The sequence below is a fragment of the Delphinapterus leucas genome, chromosome 19, assembly GCF_059928025.1.
Source record: "Delphinapterus leucas isolate spDelLeu-1000000601 "Yukka" chromosome 19, BTC_Dleu_Yukka2, whole genome shotgun sequence".
NCBI lineage: Eukaryota > Metazoa > Chordata > Mammalia > Artiodactyla > Monodontidae > Delphinapterus > Delphinapterus leucas.
This window is the reverse complement of record NC_143147.1, coordinates 13,412,720-13,431,012: the sequence shown is the minus strand read 5'-3', so window position 1 is coordinate 13,431,012 and position 18,293 is coordinate 13,412,720. Positions and strand designations below refer to the sequence as shown.

General features: G+C 52.2%; 2 protein-coding genes across 2 annotated transcripts in view; one reads left to right on the top strand and one right to left on the bottom strand.

Moving 5' to 3' along the window:
- Window positions 1–18,171, top strand: part of GLP2R (glucagon like peptide 2 receptor) — a 66,141-nt gene extending 47,970 nt beyond the window's left edge. The window contains exons 13-14 of the mRNA XM_022595845.2: window positions 662–6,935; window positions 15,867–18,171. Coding sequence (XP_022451553.1) covers window positions 662–997 — 336 coding nt within the window. The 3' untranslated portion in view covers window positions 998–6,935; window positions 15,867–18,171. The remainder of the gene's footprint in view (window positions 1–661; window positions 6,936–15,866) is intronic.
- On the bottom strand, window positions 6,935–17,504 carry RCVRN (recoverin). The gene is made up of 3 exons (XM_022595903.3): window positions 13,480–17,504; window positions 10,306–10,417; window positions 6,935–7,343 (listed from the first exon to the last, which is right to left on the bottom strand). The coding sequence occupies exons 1-3, from the start codon at window positions 13,858–13,860 to the stop codon at window positions 7,228–7,230; spliced, it is 609 nt and encodes a 202-aa protein (XP_022451611.1). The 5' UTR covers window positions 13,861–17,504; the 3' UTR covers window positions 6,935–7,227.
- Window positions 18,172–18,293: the final 122 nt, after the last annotated feature.

Below are 18,293 nucleotides of genomic sequence, written 5' to 3'. Positions count from 1 at the left end.
GAGCCTCAGTTTCCTCGTCCGTAAAATGGGAATAACAGTGGTCCCTACCCTGCAGTGATACCCCAGGGATGCATGGTAAAGGTCCTATGCATGGTAACAACGATTATTTTTATTGTTAATATTATTGCAGAGCCCCCAACCAACTCTCTGCTCCCCCAGAAAGAGGCTTGAAAGGGGGAGGGGAAGAGGCCAGAGCAGTTTTCTCCTGACTTGAGGAGTTGGTGGAATCTCTGGCTCCCTTTCATCTTCCCCTCCCCCCATCCCAGGTGTAAATATGGATTTCTGTCTCCTTCCGCTAGAATGTAAGCCTCTTGACGTCAAAACCTCTTCCGTCTGGCTCACTGCTGCCTTTTCTGTATCTTCAAGCAGGGACCCATGATCCACCAGGCAGGTTTCAAATGTCACCTCGACCAGTCCTTTTCTGAACACCCTATCTCAGATTTTAGTCTCCTCACCCCACTGTCCTGCTTAAAGGCCTCACGGTGTCACTAACATCTACTCTGCTCACATGTATTTGTTTGCTTCTCTTTGTTCGTCTCCCCTAGTGAGAAGGTAGGTTTCCCAAGGGTGGTCCGGAGTAGCCATTCAGTACACATTTTCTGAGTGGACACTGGACTCAGTGGCTCCCAGGCAGTAACCCCGCCCTCTTCTCACCTGGCAGGTGAAGGCCGAGCTGCGGAAGCAGTGGGCCCGCTTTTTGCTAGCCCACCACTCGGGCTGCAGAGCCTGGGTCCTGGGGAAGAACTTCCGATTCCTAGAGAAATGTCCCAAGAAGCTCTCGGAGGGGACCGGCTCCGGCAAGCTGCAGAAGGCGCGGCCCTCGCCCCACGGTGGGCAGCTCCTGCACTCGACTGAGGAGGGCCTGCGGGTGGCGGGCGCCCTGCCCCGCCAAGGCCACGCAGCCTGGCCCCGGGGCAGCAGCGTGTCGGAGAGCAGCGAGGGGGACTTCACCCTGGTCCACACCATGGAGGAGATTCTCGAGGAGAGCGAGATCTAGGCAGGAGCCCACCTCTCTGGCTCCGCTCCCTGGAGACTCCTGAGATGGGCGAGGGAGGAGGCGGCCAAGCTGCACGTTGCTGACCTTGCGGGTGCAAAGTCAGCCCACTTCCCGCGCACCCCGCCCACTCCGACGTGCGTCGCCCCGCCTACTTTGGACGTCTCTTCCCGGCTTCCCCTGCTCTGTGCGACAGAGGCTGCGTACACTCACCGCCTCTGCGTGCCCTGTCATCCTCATCGCCCCCGCAGGTGTGGTTTCCAGAGCGCCGCCAGCCTTCCGGGCTGGGCCCATATTCGAGTGAATGGAGCCCTAGGATACAGAGAGATGTCTGCTATGAAATAGAGGCCAGCCGCTATCCTTCCTTTACCCTTCATGGTACAAGGTGTCTATCTGAAGTCGGGTTCAGTGTGTCCAAGGACCACCTGCGAAGTGTTTTAAATGCAGAGTCTGACTCATGGCAGAGATTCTAAGAGGGTGCATCTGGGACGATGGCCGGCGACGGGAATTGTGTAACAAGCATCCCAGGTAATTCTGATGCGAGCCCACGTTTTGAAAACCTGGGGCAGGATGGGCAGCAGCCAGAAGCACCCCCTGAGCTGGCCGCTGGCGGGAGAGACCGCCGGAGTCCTGCATTCAGCAGTTCAGCTGTGACACGCCTGCCCTCCTCTGACAGGGTGGACCGCACTCCGCCCCCCAGAGCCCTCTCCTTCCCTTCTCTCTTCTTCCTCTCTTGTCAAGTCTTCCCTCCCTCTCTCCATCTCAGTTCTCATCCGTGGGCAGCAGCAGTTCTGTTTGACCTGTAACGAGCCCATCCTTCCTCGGAGGGTTGGCCCCAGCACCCAGGGCCCCTCTGAAAGTTGCTGTTGGTCATTTTCTCACTTTTCTGGCTCCGCCTGCCTGTCTGAGCTTGGCTTCTTCAAGCCTTACTTGCCTACCGCTCTCTGCCATTTTTCGTTTGCCGTTGATACCTGGATGGCTGTACCTTCTGCTCTGGGAGGTTTGCCCACTGTTCTCCCGGCCCTGAGTCCCCCACTGATAAGAGTCCCACTCCTCGTATGGAATTGGATGCTGAGAGCTGGAGGGGACCCAGCTGAAATGAGAGGACTGTGGCTGATCTGGACACGCCGAGGAGGCACCGAGGGGGCCGGGGCTGTGGACCCGGTCTGCAGGTGGGGAGTAAGTTGTGCCCAGACCCTGAGTGGAGGGTGCTTCTGGAGGCTGAGGAGGGCCCAGGCAATTAGGGTCAGGCTCAGTGGCTGCAACTGTAAGGCAAGAGGCTGAGGAAGGTCAAGGGAGGAACGTTCTATGGAAACAGGGTGTCAGTTCTCAGGAGCGTCACTTTTACAGCGTGTAAAATGTATGTGTACGTGGGTGGCCGGGGTATGATGCTGTGGGACCAAGTCCTGCCTTATATTAGGGGGAGGTGCGATATGATACTTATCAAGTAGGGGTGCCAGATTTTGCAATTAAAAATACACAGTTCGGATATAAGTATACATATAGCTGATTCACTTTGTTATACAGCAGAAACTAACACACCATTGTAAAGCAATTATACCCCAATAAAGATGGTAAAAAAATCCACAATTCTCAGTTAAATTTGAATTTTGGACAAATATTATTATTTGTCTAATATTATTATTGTCTAAGTATATCCCACGGGATATACTTTACGTGAAATCCAAATCCACTGCACATCCTGTATTTCACCTGGCAACTCCATTGTCAGAGACACTTTGCAGCAGGACAGAGACCAGGGTGAGGCAAGCAGACCTCAGTTCAGGTGCGAAATTTAAGAGAGTACTAAAAAACCCACAGTCGTCAAGATAAGTAATATTTTAAAGCAATATTAAAAAAAATCAAATCTGCAAGCTACAGCCCACGGGCCATTTATAAAAAATGACATTTTATTGGAACCAAGGCTGGGATGAGGGTGAAGCAAGTGAGGCCATGAGATGCAAATAAAGGGTCTGGTCCTGACTATATAAAATTTTGATATTTTGCTCATCATGGACGTTTTAACATTAATTTTCATTTTTAAACGATTGCATGAAAATATTATTTATCTTGATTACTGAGCTTTTTGTCGCTTACCTTAAATTTCGCCCCTGAGGCCGGTGCCCATCTTCCCCTCCCCCCAGTCCTGGCTCTGCTCTGCAACAGGGGAAACTGAAGCAATGACATTAGGCAAGTACATAACAAAGCAAAGGTTTGTTTTTTGGTGTCCAGATTGTCCACAATTCAATCATTAAAATACATGTCCTACTTTTTCCTTTCTGCAAAAGTCTCTGCCGTTTCTCATCAACCCATTAGCACCTAGAAAGCTGGGCCGTGTCGTCTTCCCAGCTAGTATCCAGCATAGCCAGTTCAGAGCAGGTTCAGAACACATTCATCAAAGGAGACAAGACAGAAGCGTCTTGGGAGCATCAGATGCTGTCGAGGGTCAGTTACCCAGGGCCCGGCCACTAGTAGAAGGAACTTTTTTTCAAGCACTTGTAAATATGCCCTCCCCGCTCACTCCACACATGGGGTGGCGCACACACACACACACACACACACACTGCCGCTTGCTCTGCTAATGATTAACATAAGTTTATTTAATTTGATTTGTTGGTTCTTTTACATTGGTTTCACACTGGAGCTGAAGGTCTCTGCCCCTGGAGAATCTGGTGCACTGTTCCTGGCCAGAAGTGGGAAAAAGAGCTGCAGTATTAAGCCTGGGAACCTGGGTGGTCCATTGTCTCAGGGACCAAGAAGAGTGGGCAGAGAGGTCGGAGAGAGAAGCAGAGGTCAGAGGTCAAAAGGGTAGAAGGCAAGTGTCTGCCTTCTTCTAGACCACTCCCTAGATCATTCACTTTGCTGTTGCCTTAAAGATCCAGCCTCGTGGGTCTCAATCCTGGCTTTGCAGTCACCTGGGACACTTTCTAGAAACATCGATGGCTGGTGAGGCCAGAAAGCACACCAGCAGCCCAGCACACAGCTTGGACACGTCAGAAGCACTGTAGCCTTGGCTGTGGTGGAAATGTGACCGGTGGCAGCAATGGTACCTGGCACTGAGGGACCTATTGATGAATCTGTCTGGGGTGCCTCCTGGGGATGCTAAGAAATGCCCAAGGGCCACTGCACAAGAGGCTGGGACCCTGTGAGAGCAGTTTGGGTTATTGTTCTTGACGAGTTTGTTTCTGCCCTTGAGTTTCCATGTACATGAGGAAGCAGAAGTTCAGAGATGTGAAGTGACCTCCACAAAGTCTCTATAGTGGACATCTATTTTTACCATCCACCCCTCTTATACTAACAGCACGAAAATTTTCCTTTTGGAAATCACACATCTCCCACTCTCAGTCCTTGAAGTTTGAGTCATTCCAACTCCATCCTCAGCCCCAAGGATGGGCATGAAAATCTGCTCGGCCAGGCTGAGCATGACATCCTCCTGGCACCAGATATTGGGTCAGGGATGGACACAGAACCAGTCAGAGCCAGTGAGAGACAGTCCTGGGACTCTTGACAAAGAAAGCATTTTTTCTTTCTTGCTGAAATTGGAACCACAAAGAAGTAAGCCTGGATCTGCTGGTAGCCCTCTTGGGGGAAAAGCCTGGCTGGGAATGGAGACTCCACAGCAGCGAGCAGAACCAGGAGATGCAGAAAGAGCCCTGAGACCTTGCTGGAGCCCCTGGATTAAGCCTGACCTTTAAGTTGGTGCTACTCCTGGAATTTCAGTTACATGAGTCAATAATATTTGTGCCACAGAAACTGGTGTTGGGTCTTCCGTTCCTTGCATCTGGAAGAGTCTTGATGACATAGCTCATTACCACCCCTACCTCCTTCTCTTCTCTTCAGTCAAGTTGGACTTTACACTGCCTCTAAGTTCTCTTAGCATCTTCCCCACAGGGTGCCCTAGAGCTGTACAGGATCCCAGCCCAAGTGGCCCTGCCACCCCAAGCTAACAGAAGATGTGCTAATTAGGTTATGACCCTTGGGTCCTCCATTGGCCAACAGAAGGTCCAGTGGCCCCTTTATGTCTCTTGTTGAACCACAAACCAACAAGGTTATTATGCAGTGTCTATCCTTTTAGACTCGAGTGACAAGGATACCTTGACCTCAGAGAGAAGTGAAAAGCTCCCAACTTCACACCCCAATCAACCAGATTGAGTCATGGAGGGCAGTGTGTGTGGAAAGAGCACTGGAGTGAGGCATTGAGCCCTTTGGTTCTGTCCCTAGACCACCCTGGGTCTTTCGTCTCCCTCCCACATGGCTCCTGGGTGGCCCGCTATGTCTGATACTGGAGGGGTATCTTGGGCAGGTTATTACTGTCCTCCCCCCAGAACCACTGGACCAGATGCTGTGTAGCCCCCTCTCACTTCCAGCTCCGATGCTGTGCAATCCCAGAATTCTCTGTCCTGTCATGTCCCGGTAGGGACTCCTGTTTGAGCACCAAATCCTACTCCTACTTCGTGGCCTTGGTGTCCTCATCTACACTATGGGGATAATAACACCTCCATCAGTGAAATAATGCCGAGCCTCCAGCAGGATGCCAGGCCCATAGGAAACGCTCCATCCGTAAGTGTTATGATGACTCTCCAGTTCACCCTCCACAAAGAGCGGCACTTTCTGGCGGCGGTGATTGTGCCATTGCTGTTGCTAAAGCTGGGGTGATCCCCCCACACCAGCAGATGGAGACGCCCCAGCCTCAGAGGGTTGCACACAGGTTGCTCAAGTGTCCAGGACATCTGCATGTCCTGCATTTTTCTAACCTCTTCTTGGAACTTAGGCCTGGAGAATAAATGAACTTTCAAAACTGAACACAATGCTCTCGAGAACCCGCCAGTGGAGCTCTGAGGTGTTCCAGGCCCTAGAGCTCTGATAAGGCAGTGTGGGCCAGTGGGCAGTGCTGGCCTGGCATCTGCTCATTAGCTGACCCTGGGCGACCTGCTTGCTGTCTCTGCGTCTCCTTTTCCTTGTCCCTAAAAATAGGGGCCTCAGGGCCATCTCTCTTCACCTTGCAGCGTATCAAAACTGAACTTGTCATTATCTCCTGAAACCAGCATCTCTCCCTGGTGTTTCCCATCTCGGTGGATGACATCACCACTCACCCGGCACCCAAGCCACAAACCTGGCTGCCATCCTTGCTCCTCCCTCCTCCCCTGTACCAGTCAGGTGGATTCTACCTCCTAAGTATCTCCCGAGCAGGTCCCATTCTCTTCATCCCACTGCTGTTCCCCTGGCCCAGGCCACCTGGGCGACTGTAAGAGTGTGATCTCCAGGCCTCGGTCTTGCCCCTCTGATTTATTTCTGCCCTGCCAGAGGGTCCTCTTACAAACGTAAATCCCTCCTACTTGAAACCCCACACGGTACCCACCACCCTCACCTCCCCTGGGCTGCAGGGAAGGCCTTGCATGCGCTGGCCCCTGTCTGCTTTGGAGGCTTACCTCACAATCCGCTCTCCCTCCCTCTGCTCTCTGGCTACACTGGCCTTCTCAGGGCCCTAGAACTCGAAACGCTCATTCCTGCCTCAGGGTCTCTGAGACACACTGCTTCCCCACCACCACCTTTCCCCCACGGCAGTGCACTGGGTCTTAATTGAAATGCCTCTTCATCAGGAACACCTTGCCCATCTCTGGGCAAGTCGGCCCCTCCCATTGTGTCTTCCCACAGTGCTTTGCGTGTCTCCATGGTAACCTCACCACCTCAACCGACTCCTTCAAGGTCTGCGGTCTCCTTTGCGCCCTGAGTTGCAGGAGAACAGGGCTGTGCTGTCTCTCCTTCGGCACCACAGTCCCCGCACCCTGGCCTACGGCTGCGACACATCCTTGTCTTTGAGGCTGAGCCGACAGAAATCATTTCTTCTTCCAGTTCGAGAATGACCAGTCAGCTATGTTCCCGGCTCCTCTTGCATTTATTGGAACCTGCTTACCCAACAATCCACAAAGGAGCTTACACGGTACGGGGTGGGGATATTTAGGCCTCCTGTGACCTAATCCTGGGATTACTGCGGAAGCCTGGGCTGGCGGGCAGGTGGAGGGGAGGCAGGGCTGGCGGGCAGGTGGAGGGGAGGCAGGCAGGTATAGTGGGCGGGACTTGGTGAATTGCTAAAGACGCTTCCGTTTGGCTGGAAGCCGTGCTGCGGGGTTAATGTGCTGCGGGTTGGAGGCTCTCCCGCCCCGGGGGCGCGTGTGCACATGCGTGTTTACATTGGGGCGTGAGGGATGGGGAGGAGACCTGAGCAGTTGACGTCAGGGTTTCTTTTCCTTAAACTTCTCCTTCACTTTTTGCGGCTCAAATTGGATCAGTCGTAGAATTTCCATATTGGCTAGGGTTCCCTCGATGAACTCTTTCTCTGTAAGTTTATCTGTGCACAGGGGGGAAGAAATTACTACAGTCAGGATAGGCTGCGATAAAGCTGACGTCGGCCAGCATACCCAGTACGGATGGATCTATTATGAAAATACTGAGTCTCAGTGCCCCGGAGGGTAACCCCACCCCTGACTCCACCCTAGGACCCCTGGACCTCCCCAGGAACCAGCAACAAGAGGGTTAAGTTCAGGCACTGCCGGGCCTCGAGGAAGTGTGCTGTGTCTCTTCTGATTGGCTGGTGATCCTTTCCTAGGCGTCTCTGCATCCGTGATCTACCTTCCCATTTAGGACAAGAGAGATCCTTGTCCCCAACTATTGAATTCAGTTCTATCCAGTGAAATGCACTCACTAAGCCCTTCCTCTGTGCCAGAGTCACTGTGTTTGGGCTGAGGTCATTGCAGGGGGCAGAGGGCAGGGTGTGGCGTGGAAAGGAGTGAGATAATGTCCCCTGGCCCAGGAAACTGTTTGTCTGATGGGGAGACAGTCACCTGTAGAAATGACCCTAGAACGAGGCAGCTGTTCCTTCCTGCTCATGGCTATGCTCATAGTCCTGCACGTAGTAGGTGCTCAATAAAGCTTGGCTGAGCTGATTTAGGTTTCGCCATTGGCTTATGTTCCAGGCCTTTTCGGCAACCTTAATCCTTCCTGGATTAGGACCCAGCCTGTTTCCCTGTGCAGGTCAGGAGGGTGAAATTTGGGTTTTAAAATCCCAGCCGCCGACTTCCCTGGTGGTGTAGTGGTTAAGAATCTGCCTGCCAATGCAGGGGACGTGGGTTCGAGCCCGGGTCCGGGAAGACCCCACATGCCGCGGAGCAACTAAGCCCGTGCGCCACAACTACTGAGTCTGTGCCCGGGAGCCACAACTACTGAAGCCCGCGCACCTAGAGCCCGTGCTCTGCAACAAAGAGAAGCCACTGCCATGAGAAGCCCGGGCACCGCAATGAATAGTAGCCCCCGCTCGCGGCAACTAGAGAAAGCCCGCGCGTACCAACAAAGAACCAATGCAGCCAAAAATAAACAAATAAATATATAAAAAAAAAAGAAGAAGAAGTAGTCCCAGCTACTCTATCAGCCTCACACATAGCTTGAAACTCCTCCCAGGAGTGAGGCGTTGTCTCCAGATGGGCCATGTGAAAACACAAATCACGTGGTGGCAGTACTGGCTCAGCCTCCCAATACCACTGCCCCCTGTGAGTTTCACCTGGGTCAGTTTTCAGTTTAGCACATAGCAGAACAAGGGACTCAGCACATGGCAGACCCAGAAGGGTGTCATGAAGCAGGTGAAAGAGCCAGTGGGGTAAGGTGCCACCAGGCTGCATCCAAGAGAAGGTGCGCTCAAAGGGGAGGTGACATCTGAGTGAGGCAAGGGAGGTGCCTACCCTCCAAAATTTAAGGAGGCTCTCACTTTTAGGGTCCCGTGAGCACAGGGCTGGCACCTGAGGATGGGTGCCTCCTTAAATTTTGTGCCAGGGCACCTCACTTGCCTCGCCCTAGTTCTGGCCTAACGTCAAAGATCTGGTTGCTAATCTGCCTTCTTCCTAGACTGCAGGTTAGCAGGGTCCTTATTCAACAGCTGCTCAGGCCTGTGCCCGGGAACCTTGGTAAGAGACTGCCACAGAGATCACAAAAGGGGCCAATACCGGTTCCTCAGATGTGTTTGGGCCATGCAGTGTTTCATCAATTGAGGCACTTCGGATTTTAAAAATCTCGATTGCTGGCCTCTCTTTTGAACAAATCAGATGGTGGGGCCCCAGTGGCACTGTGTTCCAGCGTGGCAACAATTGACCAGAGGCCGTAAGACCAGACAGGCCCTCACGCCCCACACTGTTCGCCAGTCCCTATCTATCACTTAGTAGGGCCTCTGTCCACTTCTCTCTCGTTCATCATCACGGCCCCTGTGGTCATTCAAGCTTGCAGCCCCCATCTGACACCAGCCCCTCTCCTGTGTCTTTCCCGAGTTGGACATGGGCCTCATGCACCAGCAGCCCTCACTGCCCAGTTGTGGCATCCATCTCCGCTTACAATGCAAGGCCGTACTCCCCGCAGGCTGCTCCCAGCCAGACTGAACAGGGCAGGGAGCCAAGACAGGCCAGCTCCTGGAAGAAGGGGGCTTGAGGACACCCCCTCAGCTTTGCCAAGACTGTCCTAGCCCAGCACTGCAGTCTAAGACTTTTCTTACCCAACCTGCTTTCCTTGCCTCTGCGCATAAACGTTTCATCTGCTTTGCAGTCTGATGGCTTATCCCTGCCTCTTCCAGACCCCTCCCCATTTTCCCTCGTACGCCTTCCCCCCATCAATCTCTTGAAATCTAATTGAACTCTAATCCCATCTGGCCATGCTTCTCAAGGGACCCAAACTAACTTCCTAAAGGAAAAACATGTAAATTGAGATCCCACTTACTTGGGACTCCATGCTTTCAGATTATTCTGAAGTGAGGTTTACCCTGTCCCAACCGTGCAGAAGGCATTTTTGTAAACAAGTAAACCAAAGTGTCTAAAAACAACAGGCACTCCATTGGAAAAGAAAGTGGTTTGCTTTGCAAAGCCTCTAAACTTGCCGTTTGCATGTTTGCATACAAACTGCTAATGGGCTGTTGCCTTGACGTTTTACAATTCCTTCAATGTGGGTTAACTCTGTCATAACAAAAGACGTTTTTTCCTTCCAAAGCACACCATCATTTAGAGCCTTCCCCCTCCCCCCAGAGATCTCAGGCAGGGATGGAGTTTTATGAGCGGTGGGATGTGGTGCCATTTCCCATCAGCTCCAGAGGGGTCCCACAACTGCCCACTGACCATTCTGCGCAAGTCCCCACAGAAGCCCTTCCGACAGCCCCGCAGCAGGAGGAGGGGTCCTCGGTCCTGCGTGGGCACTGGACTCGGAAGAGTCAATCTTGTTGGGATCTCTAGGACACAGCCCATGACTGTGAAATCAAAGGCTAGGAAGGAGAAGTAATTCACCATCATCCTTCTTGCCAAAGAACCCCCAGATCTTCTCAGCTCGCTTCTCCGGGGTGTTCTCGTCTTCCGGAAGACACTTCACATCCTCAGGACTGATCATCTTGAAAATAGCCTACACCAAATCAAGAGGGAGAACCCATGAGAGGGAGTAATTCTGGGGGAACCCATGTCGCTTACCAGGATGCACCACAGCAGAGGTTAAAATGCAGATGCTCAGGCCCCAGCCCGCCCTACTGAATCCAAGTTCCTGGGGGTGGGGAAGGGGCATCTGTACTTCTGAGATCCTCAGAAGGGACAGGGAATGTGGGGGAGGGGTGAAGACGGCTTTCCCTTCTTATTTTGTCCCTTTCTGCACTGTTTGAATTTCCTGCCCCTGTAGACACATGACTTTCATCTTATTAAGAAAATGAAAATAAGAATCAAAAACTTCCTGATGATAATCCCATAGCAGCCCCGAGGCTGCAGTTTGGGAACTGGTACCTTTAACCCCACTCCCCAGAAGTTTTAGAATATCAAACGGCTTCTTCTGGGTCCAGGTGGTACCTTGGTTGTAAGGGCTAATATCTGTCAAGTGATTAACGTTTGCCACTTTTCTAAGCGCTTTTACCTGTAAACTCATGACAAGTTTATGAGGTGGGGGTTATTGGCCCATTTCACAGAGGAAGAAACTGAGTCAACTAACTTGTTAGAAGTCACCCAGCCAGAAGCAGAAGAGTGGAGATTCTAACCCAGGCACGTTTGGTTCTAGAACCTCTGTCTTGGAGAGCATTCTAGGGGCTGGGGAAGGTCTCGGGAAGCCCCTCAGTTACCCTCCTGCTCAGGGAGGGATCCAGAGAGAGATTTAGCCTAAAGCTCAAGGATCCGTCTCACCTTCCTCTAGTCTCATTAATAAAGGAGTTGGATGGACAATATCCAGCAAAGAAGGAAGTGCCTCCCGACCTGTGATCAGGGAAAGGGACAAGGTGGTCTCGATGTGCCCTTTCAGCTCCAGGTTACTAGGATTCCACCAGGCCCTGGAGACATCGGGGAGCCAGCCAGGCAGGGGCAGTAATGCCTGTGAAATTAACCTGGAGGGAAGATCAGCAGCTTTAGAAGCCCCCTTTCAGCTCCCTGTGCTGTAACAAGAGAAGCAAGGAAACCAAACCCAGCAGCTGGGGCAGCAGCCTTGCTGACAGCGCTCAGAGCTCAGAGGTTCCCGGCGCTGAAGTGCAGCGGCTCCCTTAACTCCTGCATCTGTCCTGAGCCAGGGAACCATGTGCAGGCTGGACGGCTAAAGGCTGGGAGTGGCTGGCTGCCGGCCAACCCCACTTCTAACGCCAAGGACGGACTCTCAGGGCCTTGGTGAATGGACCGAGAACAAACAATTGCATTCTCACCCTGGGCGCTGGGAGATTGTATGGTTTTCTCGACGCCATGCAGTTTGGTGGTGAAGTAGTTGGGACTAGAATCCTTAACTCCTGACTCCCAGGCCAGTGACCTTGAACCTGGTGAATAGTAGAGGCTCGGCATCATCATTTTTTTTTTTTTTTTTTGCGGTACGCGGGCCTCTCACTGTTGTGGCCTCTCCAGTTGCGGAGCACAGGCTCTGGACGTGCAGGCTCAGCGGCCATGGCTCACGGGCCCAGCCGCTCCGCGGCATGTGGGATCTTCCCGGACCGGGGCACGAACCCGTGTCCCCTGCGTCGGCAGGCGGACTCCCAACCACTGCGCCACCAGGGAAGCCCTCGGCATCATCTTGCATAGCCTCAGCTGTGGATGCCACCCCCTGCTTCTCTCCTCCCCCAACTCCTCCTTTCCCTGAAGGAGCACCAACTTGTAGGCCTCTGCTGGGCCTGGCATCCTTTAGGTGGTTCTGAGGAAGTGGTCCCCATCCCAGGCCACCTGCCAATCCAGGGGAGCTTGCTCTACAGGCCGCGCCCAGAGGCCAGCGAGGTTCCCACAGACACCTGCCCCTAATGGGAGGCCCAAGCAGAGCCCACTTACCACAAGCTGCACGCTTAGCTATTTTCTTTATGGTTTCTCCTAATAAGGGTGGAAGAACTGTGCAAATGAAAGCAGGATTGCAAATGCATCAAAAATTATATAAAATATGAAAAATACTCTCTCTCTTAACAGGAATGGAATTAGAGAAATAAAGCTAACGGCATGGGGTAGTGGGGCCAAAAAGAGATCCTGTAAAACGATACTAAATGAAGGGAAATAGAAATGATATAATAGGAAAAAACAGAAGCGTCTTCATTGCCCAAAAATATAGGGATGGTTAAATAATTTTATGGCACATCCATAAGATGGAATTCTAAGCAGCTATTAAAAACAGTTTGATATTGAAAACATTCATAATAAAATAGTGGCTGAAAAAAGTATACTAAAAACCGTATGTGAACATGTCATAGTTCTAAAATTATTTTTAAATCTACAGATAGAAGACTGGAAAGGTATATGCCCATATGTTGACAGTAGTTTTCTCTGGATAATGAAATTAAAGGCGATTTTCATTTTCTTTTGTGTAGGTTTCTAAGCTGCATGAATTCCTTATATATTAAATGAAACTCTTTTTCAGACATCTAAAAATCTTATCGGATATACTTATCCTGGGCCAATGTATTTGAAACGTGTCTTTAAAATGACTTGTGAGGGACTTCCTTGGCGGTCCAGTGGTTAGGACTCCGTGCTTCCACTGCCATGGCCCTGGGTTCAATCCCTGGTTGGGGAACTAAGATCCCACAAGCCCTGTGGCTATATATATATATATATATATAAAAAAAAATATATATATATTTATATTTATATATATATAATGACTTGTGAAAGAATCTGAGTACGTCCTGTGGAAGGTTTTGAAGGACATTTTAATGAAGAAAGGAAGGAAGGTGGGAGGGAAAGAGGGAAACAATAAAGGTAAATAGTAGGAAATACCCAGATGCTTCTTCTTTAGGAGGAAAATGAAGCTGTGGGAACGCGCCCAGCCCTCTATTAATACTGGTCTATTGGAGACCCCTCCTGACCACGCTGTCAGAGCCACTGACTCCCAAAGGCCGGGTCCCCACTCCCCCCTCTATCCCCGCCCCCAGCCAGGCCCCCTGTGCGGAAGCAGCAGCAGGGGGTCCTGATCCCGGGTGAGCCCCGTGCAGCTCAGCCGGGAGCTCAGCCGGGAGCGCAGAGGCTGCCACTGACCGTGACGATCTCCAGCACTTCATTCTTGCTGATGCTGCCGTTGCCATCTACATCGTAGAGGGAGAAGGCCCACTCCAGCTTCTGGTTGGTCTTGCACATGCTGGTCATGTGCAGGGCGATGACATACTCCTTGAAGTCCAACGTGCCATCGCTGTTGGCATCAAAGCTGCGGAACACGTGCTGGGCGTAGGCCTTGGGGTCGGCGTCAGGGAAGAACTTGGAGTAGATGGTCTGGAACTCCTGCCGTGTGATGCGGCCACTGGGGCACTCCTTCAGGAAGGACTGGTACCAGGTACTCAGCTCTTCCTCTGTGAACCTGGTGTTCAGCTGCAGCTCCTCCAGGATCTCCTTGGACAGGGCTCCGCTTTTGCTGTTCCCCATGGGTGAGCAGGTGTGGGCCCAGCCGGTCTGTCACCGCTGGGTGGGTGGGTGTGTGGGAGCAATGGGGTCTCCGGGCTGCCTGGCTGGGTGCTGCTGGAGGCGGTTGCACCCTGAGATGCTGGTGGATTAGGAGGATTTGTGGCTGGTTCACCCCTGTACTTGGAGGGAGGAGGGGCCCGGAGCTTGCGTGGGGAGACGAGCTCCCAGAAGCCCCCTGAGATTAAAATAAAGAGCTGACAGCAGGAGGTCAATCCATCTTGGCCTTCTGGGAGGATAGGACAGGTGATCAGAATCTTCAGAGCCGAAGCCTTGAGCCGAGGCCTTTCCCACTGCCCCTCATCCATCCCTGCGCCAACTTACCCCACCAGCTCTAGCTCTCTAAGAGCAACGATGTTCCCTGCCTGCCTTCTGCCCTAAATCTGAGGGTCTCAGCGACAGGGATGGCCCTGTAATGCAGGAGTCAGGAGCCAGGCTCTGAAAGCAGCCCAGGTTCAAATCTCAGCTTTGCAATTTACTAGCTGTGTGACCCCAGGTGCGTTTCTTAACGTCTCTCTGCCTAGAATTCTCTTCCCCTAATCTTTCACCTCCTTCACGGCTTTCCTTAAATGTCGCCTTCTCAGCCAGGCCTATAGTGACCATTCTGTCAACAGGAGCACCCCCAAGTGTCAGCACGCCTCAGGCTGTTTATCCTGCTTGATTGCTCTTCCTTGATCGCACATACACCTTCTGACTTACTGTTTATGTATTCTGCCTGCTGCCTGGGATCGCACCAGAAGGAAAGCGCCATGAAGGCAGGGATTCTATCTGTTTTGTTGCCCGCTGCATCTCCATCGCCAGAAGCGTATCTGGCGGGTTTGGGCCCTCAGTGACTATTCTTTGAGTGAACAGGCATGATAATAGCGTCTCTCCCACTGTTATTGTGAGGCTGAAACGAGTTAATACGTGCAACGCATTTAGAATAGAGCCTGGCACGTAGTAAGAGCTGAACGCATGTTAGTTTTTGCCATTATTCTTCTATGACAGGGATCAAAAACTAAACTGCTTACAGGGGCCAGCAAGTGGAGTGTGTGAGTGAAGCCGGGGGTCAGGGAGGCAGTAGGCGTGGTGAGGCCCACGCCTGCATGGCAGGGGCTGCCAGTGTTTGACTCCATTTGAATGTGGTCAGATGGGATTATGGCCTGGTGTTACTAGATTTTTTGGTAAGCCAAAAGAAATCCAGAAATCAGATTTTCAGGTTTGAAAATTGCAATTTGGAAATTTGGAAAAATTGGAAATTTGCAATTTCCGAACTTTAAGAGTGATTTCCAAATTTTCAAAAATTTTCAAAAACATAGGGTGGGATAAATACAACTTATCTGTGGCTCAGTTTCAGCTGCAGGTCATCAGTTTGCAACCAAGCCTGGTGCCAGGAGCTGGCAGACAACATGCTTGTTGAGTGAGTGACTGGACAAGCAGGGGACAGGGAGCTCCACCAGGGGAGGCTTCCACCCCTGCGGTCAGCTCGGTCACCAGAACAGGCCACAGGGAAGAGCCCTCGTGAGTAGGTTTGCACCTGAAATCTCATCACCCAAAGGAGAGGTCGGTGGCGCCCTGGCTTGGCTGAGCATAACGCCTGGAACCCCAGAATCGCCGTCTTGGATGGGAGAGATGTCTCTTCTTTGTCCAGGGGTGGTAACTATAAAGAATAAAGCCCACAGTGTCTAGGCGGGTGAGTTGGGGTTTTTATCCTATTTCGTAACAGGCTAATGGCAGGGGAAAGCAGGTCCCCACTGCTGGGAGAAAGCCACCTGTCAGCCTCCCCTGGTGTTGCTCAGAAAGGACCTGGAAGTTCAGGCACAGATGTGCTGACCTATCCCTCCTGACCACCCCACCCACTGCGGGTCCAGAGTGTTTCTCAGGAGGCCTTAATGTTAGGGGATGGGGTGTGTGTATATGTGTCATTATTTTTTCCCATCAGTTTGTGACAGCATATCATTTCTTCAAAGGAGCCCTTTCTCTTTGTCTAGACTTTCACTGTCTTGCAGCATTTGTTCTCCAGAGCAGTTGGAAACAGGACAGTCACTGAACTCAAAAACAAACAAACAAACAAAACCCAGGCCATGAAAGTGAGGCCACAGGCCTTCACCCTGGCCTCTGAACCTGGCATGGGAGGTGATTAGAAGTGCCTCCTGGGTATCCACACCGAGACTGCAGGTGAGGCGAGGCCGATGTCACAGGAAGAAACCAAGCTCCAAAAGGATGTCACCTGCCTGTGTCACACAGATGCCAAATGGCGAAGCCAGGAGGAAAGCCCAGGGCGGCCTCCCCACTGAGGGCTCTTTTCAAGACATTACAGCAGCCTCCTTTCTCAAGGAGGCCTGAGCAGAGGGGTCAAGAAAGAAGCTGCATTTCTGAAGGTGAGGACCTGGGTTGCCATGACGACGGAAGAGGCGGGTAAGGAGGCAGGGCCCCGGCTTAACACAGAAGGCAGCCAGAGCTCCCCCAGTCCCTCTGCCCTTCCCAAGGGCAAGGAGGAAGGAGCAGGTACTGTCCACATTCTTCAGGTTGCTGTGCCCAGGAGGGGCCCAACCGTGGGAGGGGACCACAGGCAGCTGTGTTGATGCTGCCGAGAGAGGGGTCATGACCTGGAGGTTTGTTTGAAAACCTGAATAAACATCTTCTATCAGAGGGAGAGTTTATGCTCCTTAGCCAAACAAGTTGTTGGGGATGATGTATTGTGAACGGATTTGTTAAGTCTGAGCCGGGGCCATAAACTCTCCCCGAACCCCTAAGACCACTGGGGAGAAGGCCTCGTCTCCGGCCAGTGACTCTGTGTCTCCCCCTCCCGGCCTGGCCTTCACTGAAAGACACAGGCTCTTCCCAGAGGCTGGCCCTGTCCCACCCCAAGCTGGGAGTCCCCCAGCTCCCATCCCGTTCCTCTACCTTCCCCTGCGTGAGCTGAACGGCAAGCGGACCCTTCGACCCCGGCCAGGAAGCAGAGAGGTAAGGGGATTTGGAGAGGGCGGTTGGGAGGCCGAGAATGGGAAGGAACGCCCCTCCCAAGGGCGTCCCCATTGCGGTAAATAGCAATCCATCCTTTGGGTTGCTTGGACCGACATCCTCGGTGTCATCACCAGCGCCTCTGTTTCCGTCACACCCCACTTCAATCTGGCTCGAAATCGTGCTGGCTCCACTTTCAAGGCACGTCCAGAACCTGAGCATTCTCCCCACCTCCACGTGGCCACCCCTGCAGGCACCATCCCCTCTGCCCGAGTTATGGCTGCCCTGGTCCCCTGACCCCCTAGCGAGCCCCACAGCAAGGAAATTAGGCTGCACGGGCTACCCGGCTTGGACCACCCCACACCCCCAGAGTAAAAGTCATAGGCCTTGCAAGGCCTTCCAAGCTCTGCAGAGTCTGCCCGCCCCGCCCTCCAGCCACACTGGCCTCAAACAATTAGGTGCCTCCGGCCCTTAAAGGGGCTACCTCCTCTGCCTGGAGCATGCTTCCCCCAGCTACCTGCCAGGCTTCCTCCCAGGGAGGGACTTCAAAGTCCCAGGTCTCCTCGACTTTGGTCAAATGTCACCTTCTCAGTGAGGCCACCCCAATCACCCTATTTCATGTTGCAACTCACCCACCCTCACCCCCGAAACTACCCATCCCCGCCCCCCACCCTTTCTCCATAACACCTAACATCTTCACACACACTGTATCATTTCATTACTCTGTCTCTTTCAGCTAGAAAATAAGTTCCATGAGGTCAGGGTTCTTGATCTGTTTTCACCACTGATGTGTTCCCAGTACTGAGAGCAGTGTCCGACATACAGTGGTGTTCAATAATTATTGGATGGATGGATAAGAAAAGAAATAACAGCCAGGAGCCTCTTCTGTTCACAGGGACAGAAGTCTCCAGGGGAGGGGACTGGGGCCAGGGGTGTGGGTCTGACAGCGTGATACCCATCGGGGGGTGGGGGTGTGGGGGGGTCAATGCCCAGGTGCCCTTTGTCCCTCTGCTAAGTCATCGGGGGTAAAATTATCACCAAGCCTGGGAGTATGGGAGGAACGCTGAGCCCATTTGTACAAAGGAGAGTGTGGCAGCCCTCCAGGGAAGAGGGTTGCCCAGTGGGACGACTCAGTGTCTCTGGACAGTTTATTTTACATGGGATGAAGCTAAGCATCTCAAGTGTACACACAGCGCCGAAGGGAAAACAAAGAGAACATTTAACTTCCTGAAAATGCTTTATAATAATGCAGAACAATTATATATAGCAAACGCCTTCAAAATTTAAACCCTTTAAACATTTAACTTTTCAGCATTAATACACACAAATGCTATTACGGGGCTGGGGTGGGGTGGGGACAGGGTGGGAAGGGTGGATTACAGCCTCCATAGGGATCAGAGTTTCAAGAGTGTTACTTATAAATTATAGTACATCAATTTTATTTACTGATCTAG

Coding starts and splice junctions, on each gene's coding strand:
- RCVRN (XM_022595903.3), bottom strand. CDS start 13,860: ATGGGGAACAGCAAAAGCGGAGCCCTGTCCAAGGAGATCCTGGAGGAG. Junction 10,418..13,479: donor AAGTGCTGGAGATCGTCACG/GTCAGTGGCAGC, acceptor GATTTGGTGTAG/GCTATTTTCAAGATGATCAG. Junction 7,344..10,305: donor CTTTGGCAAGAAGGATGATG/GTGAATTACTTC, acceptor CCCTGTGCACAG/ATAAACTTACAGAGAAAGAG.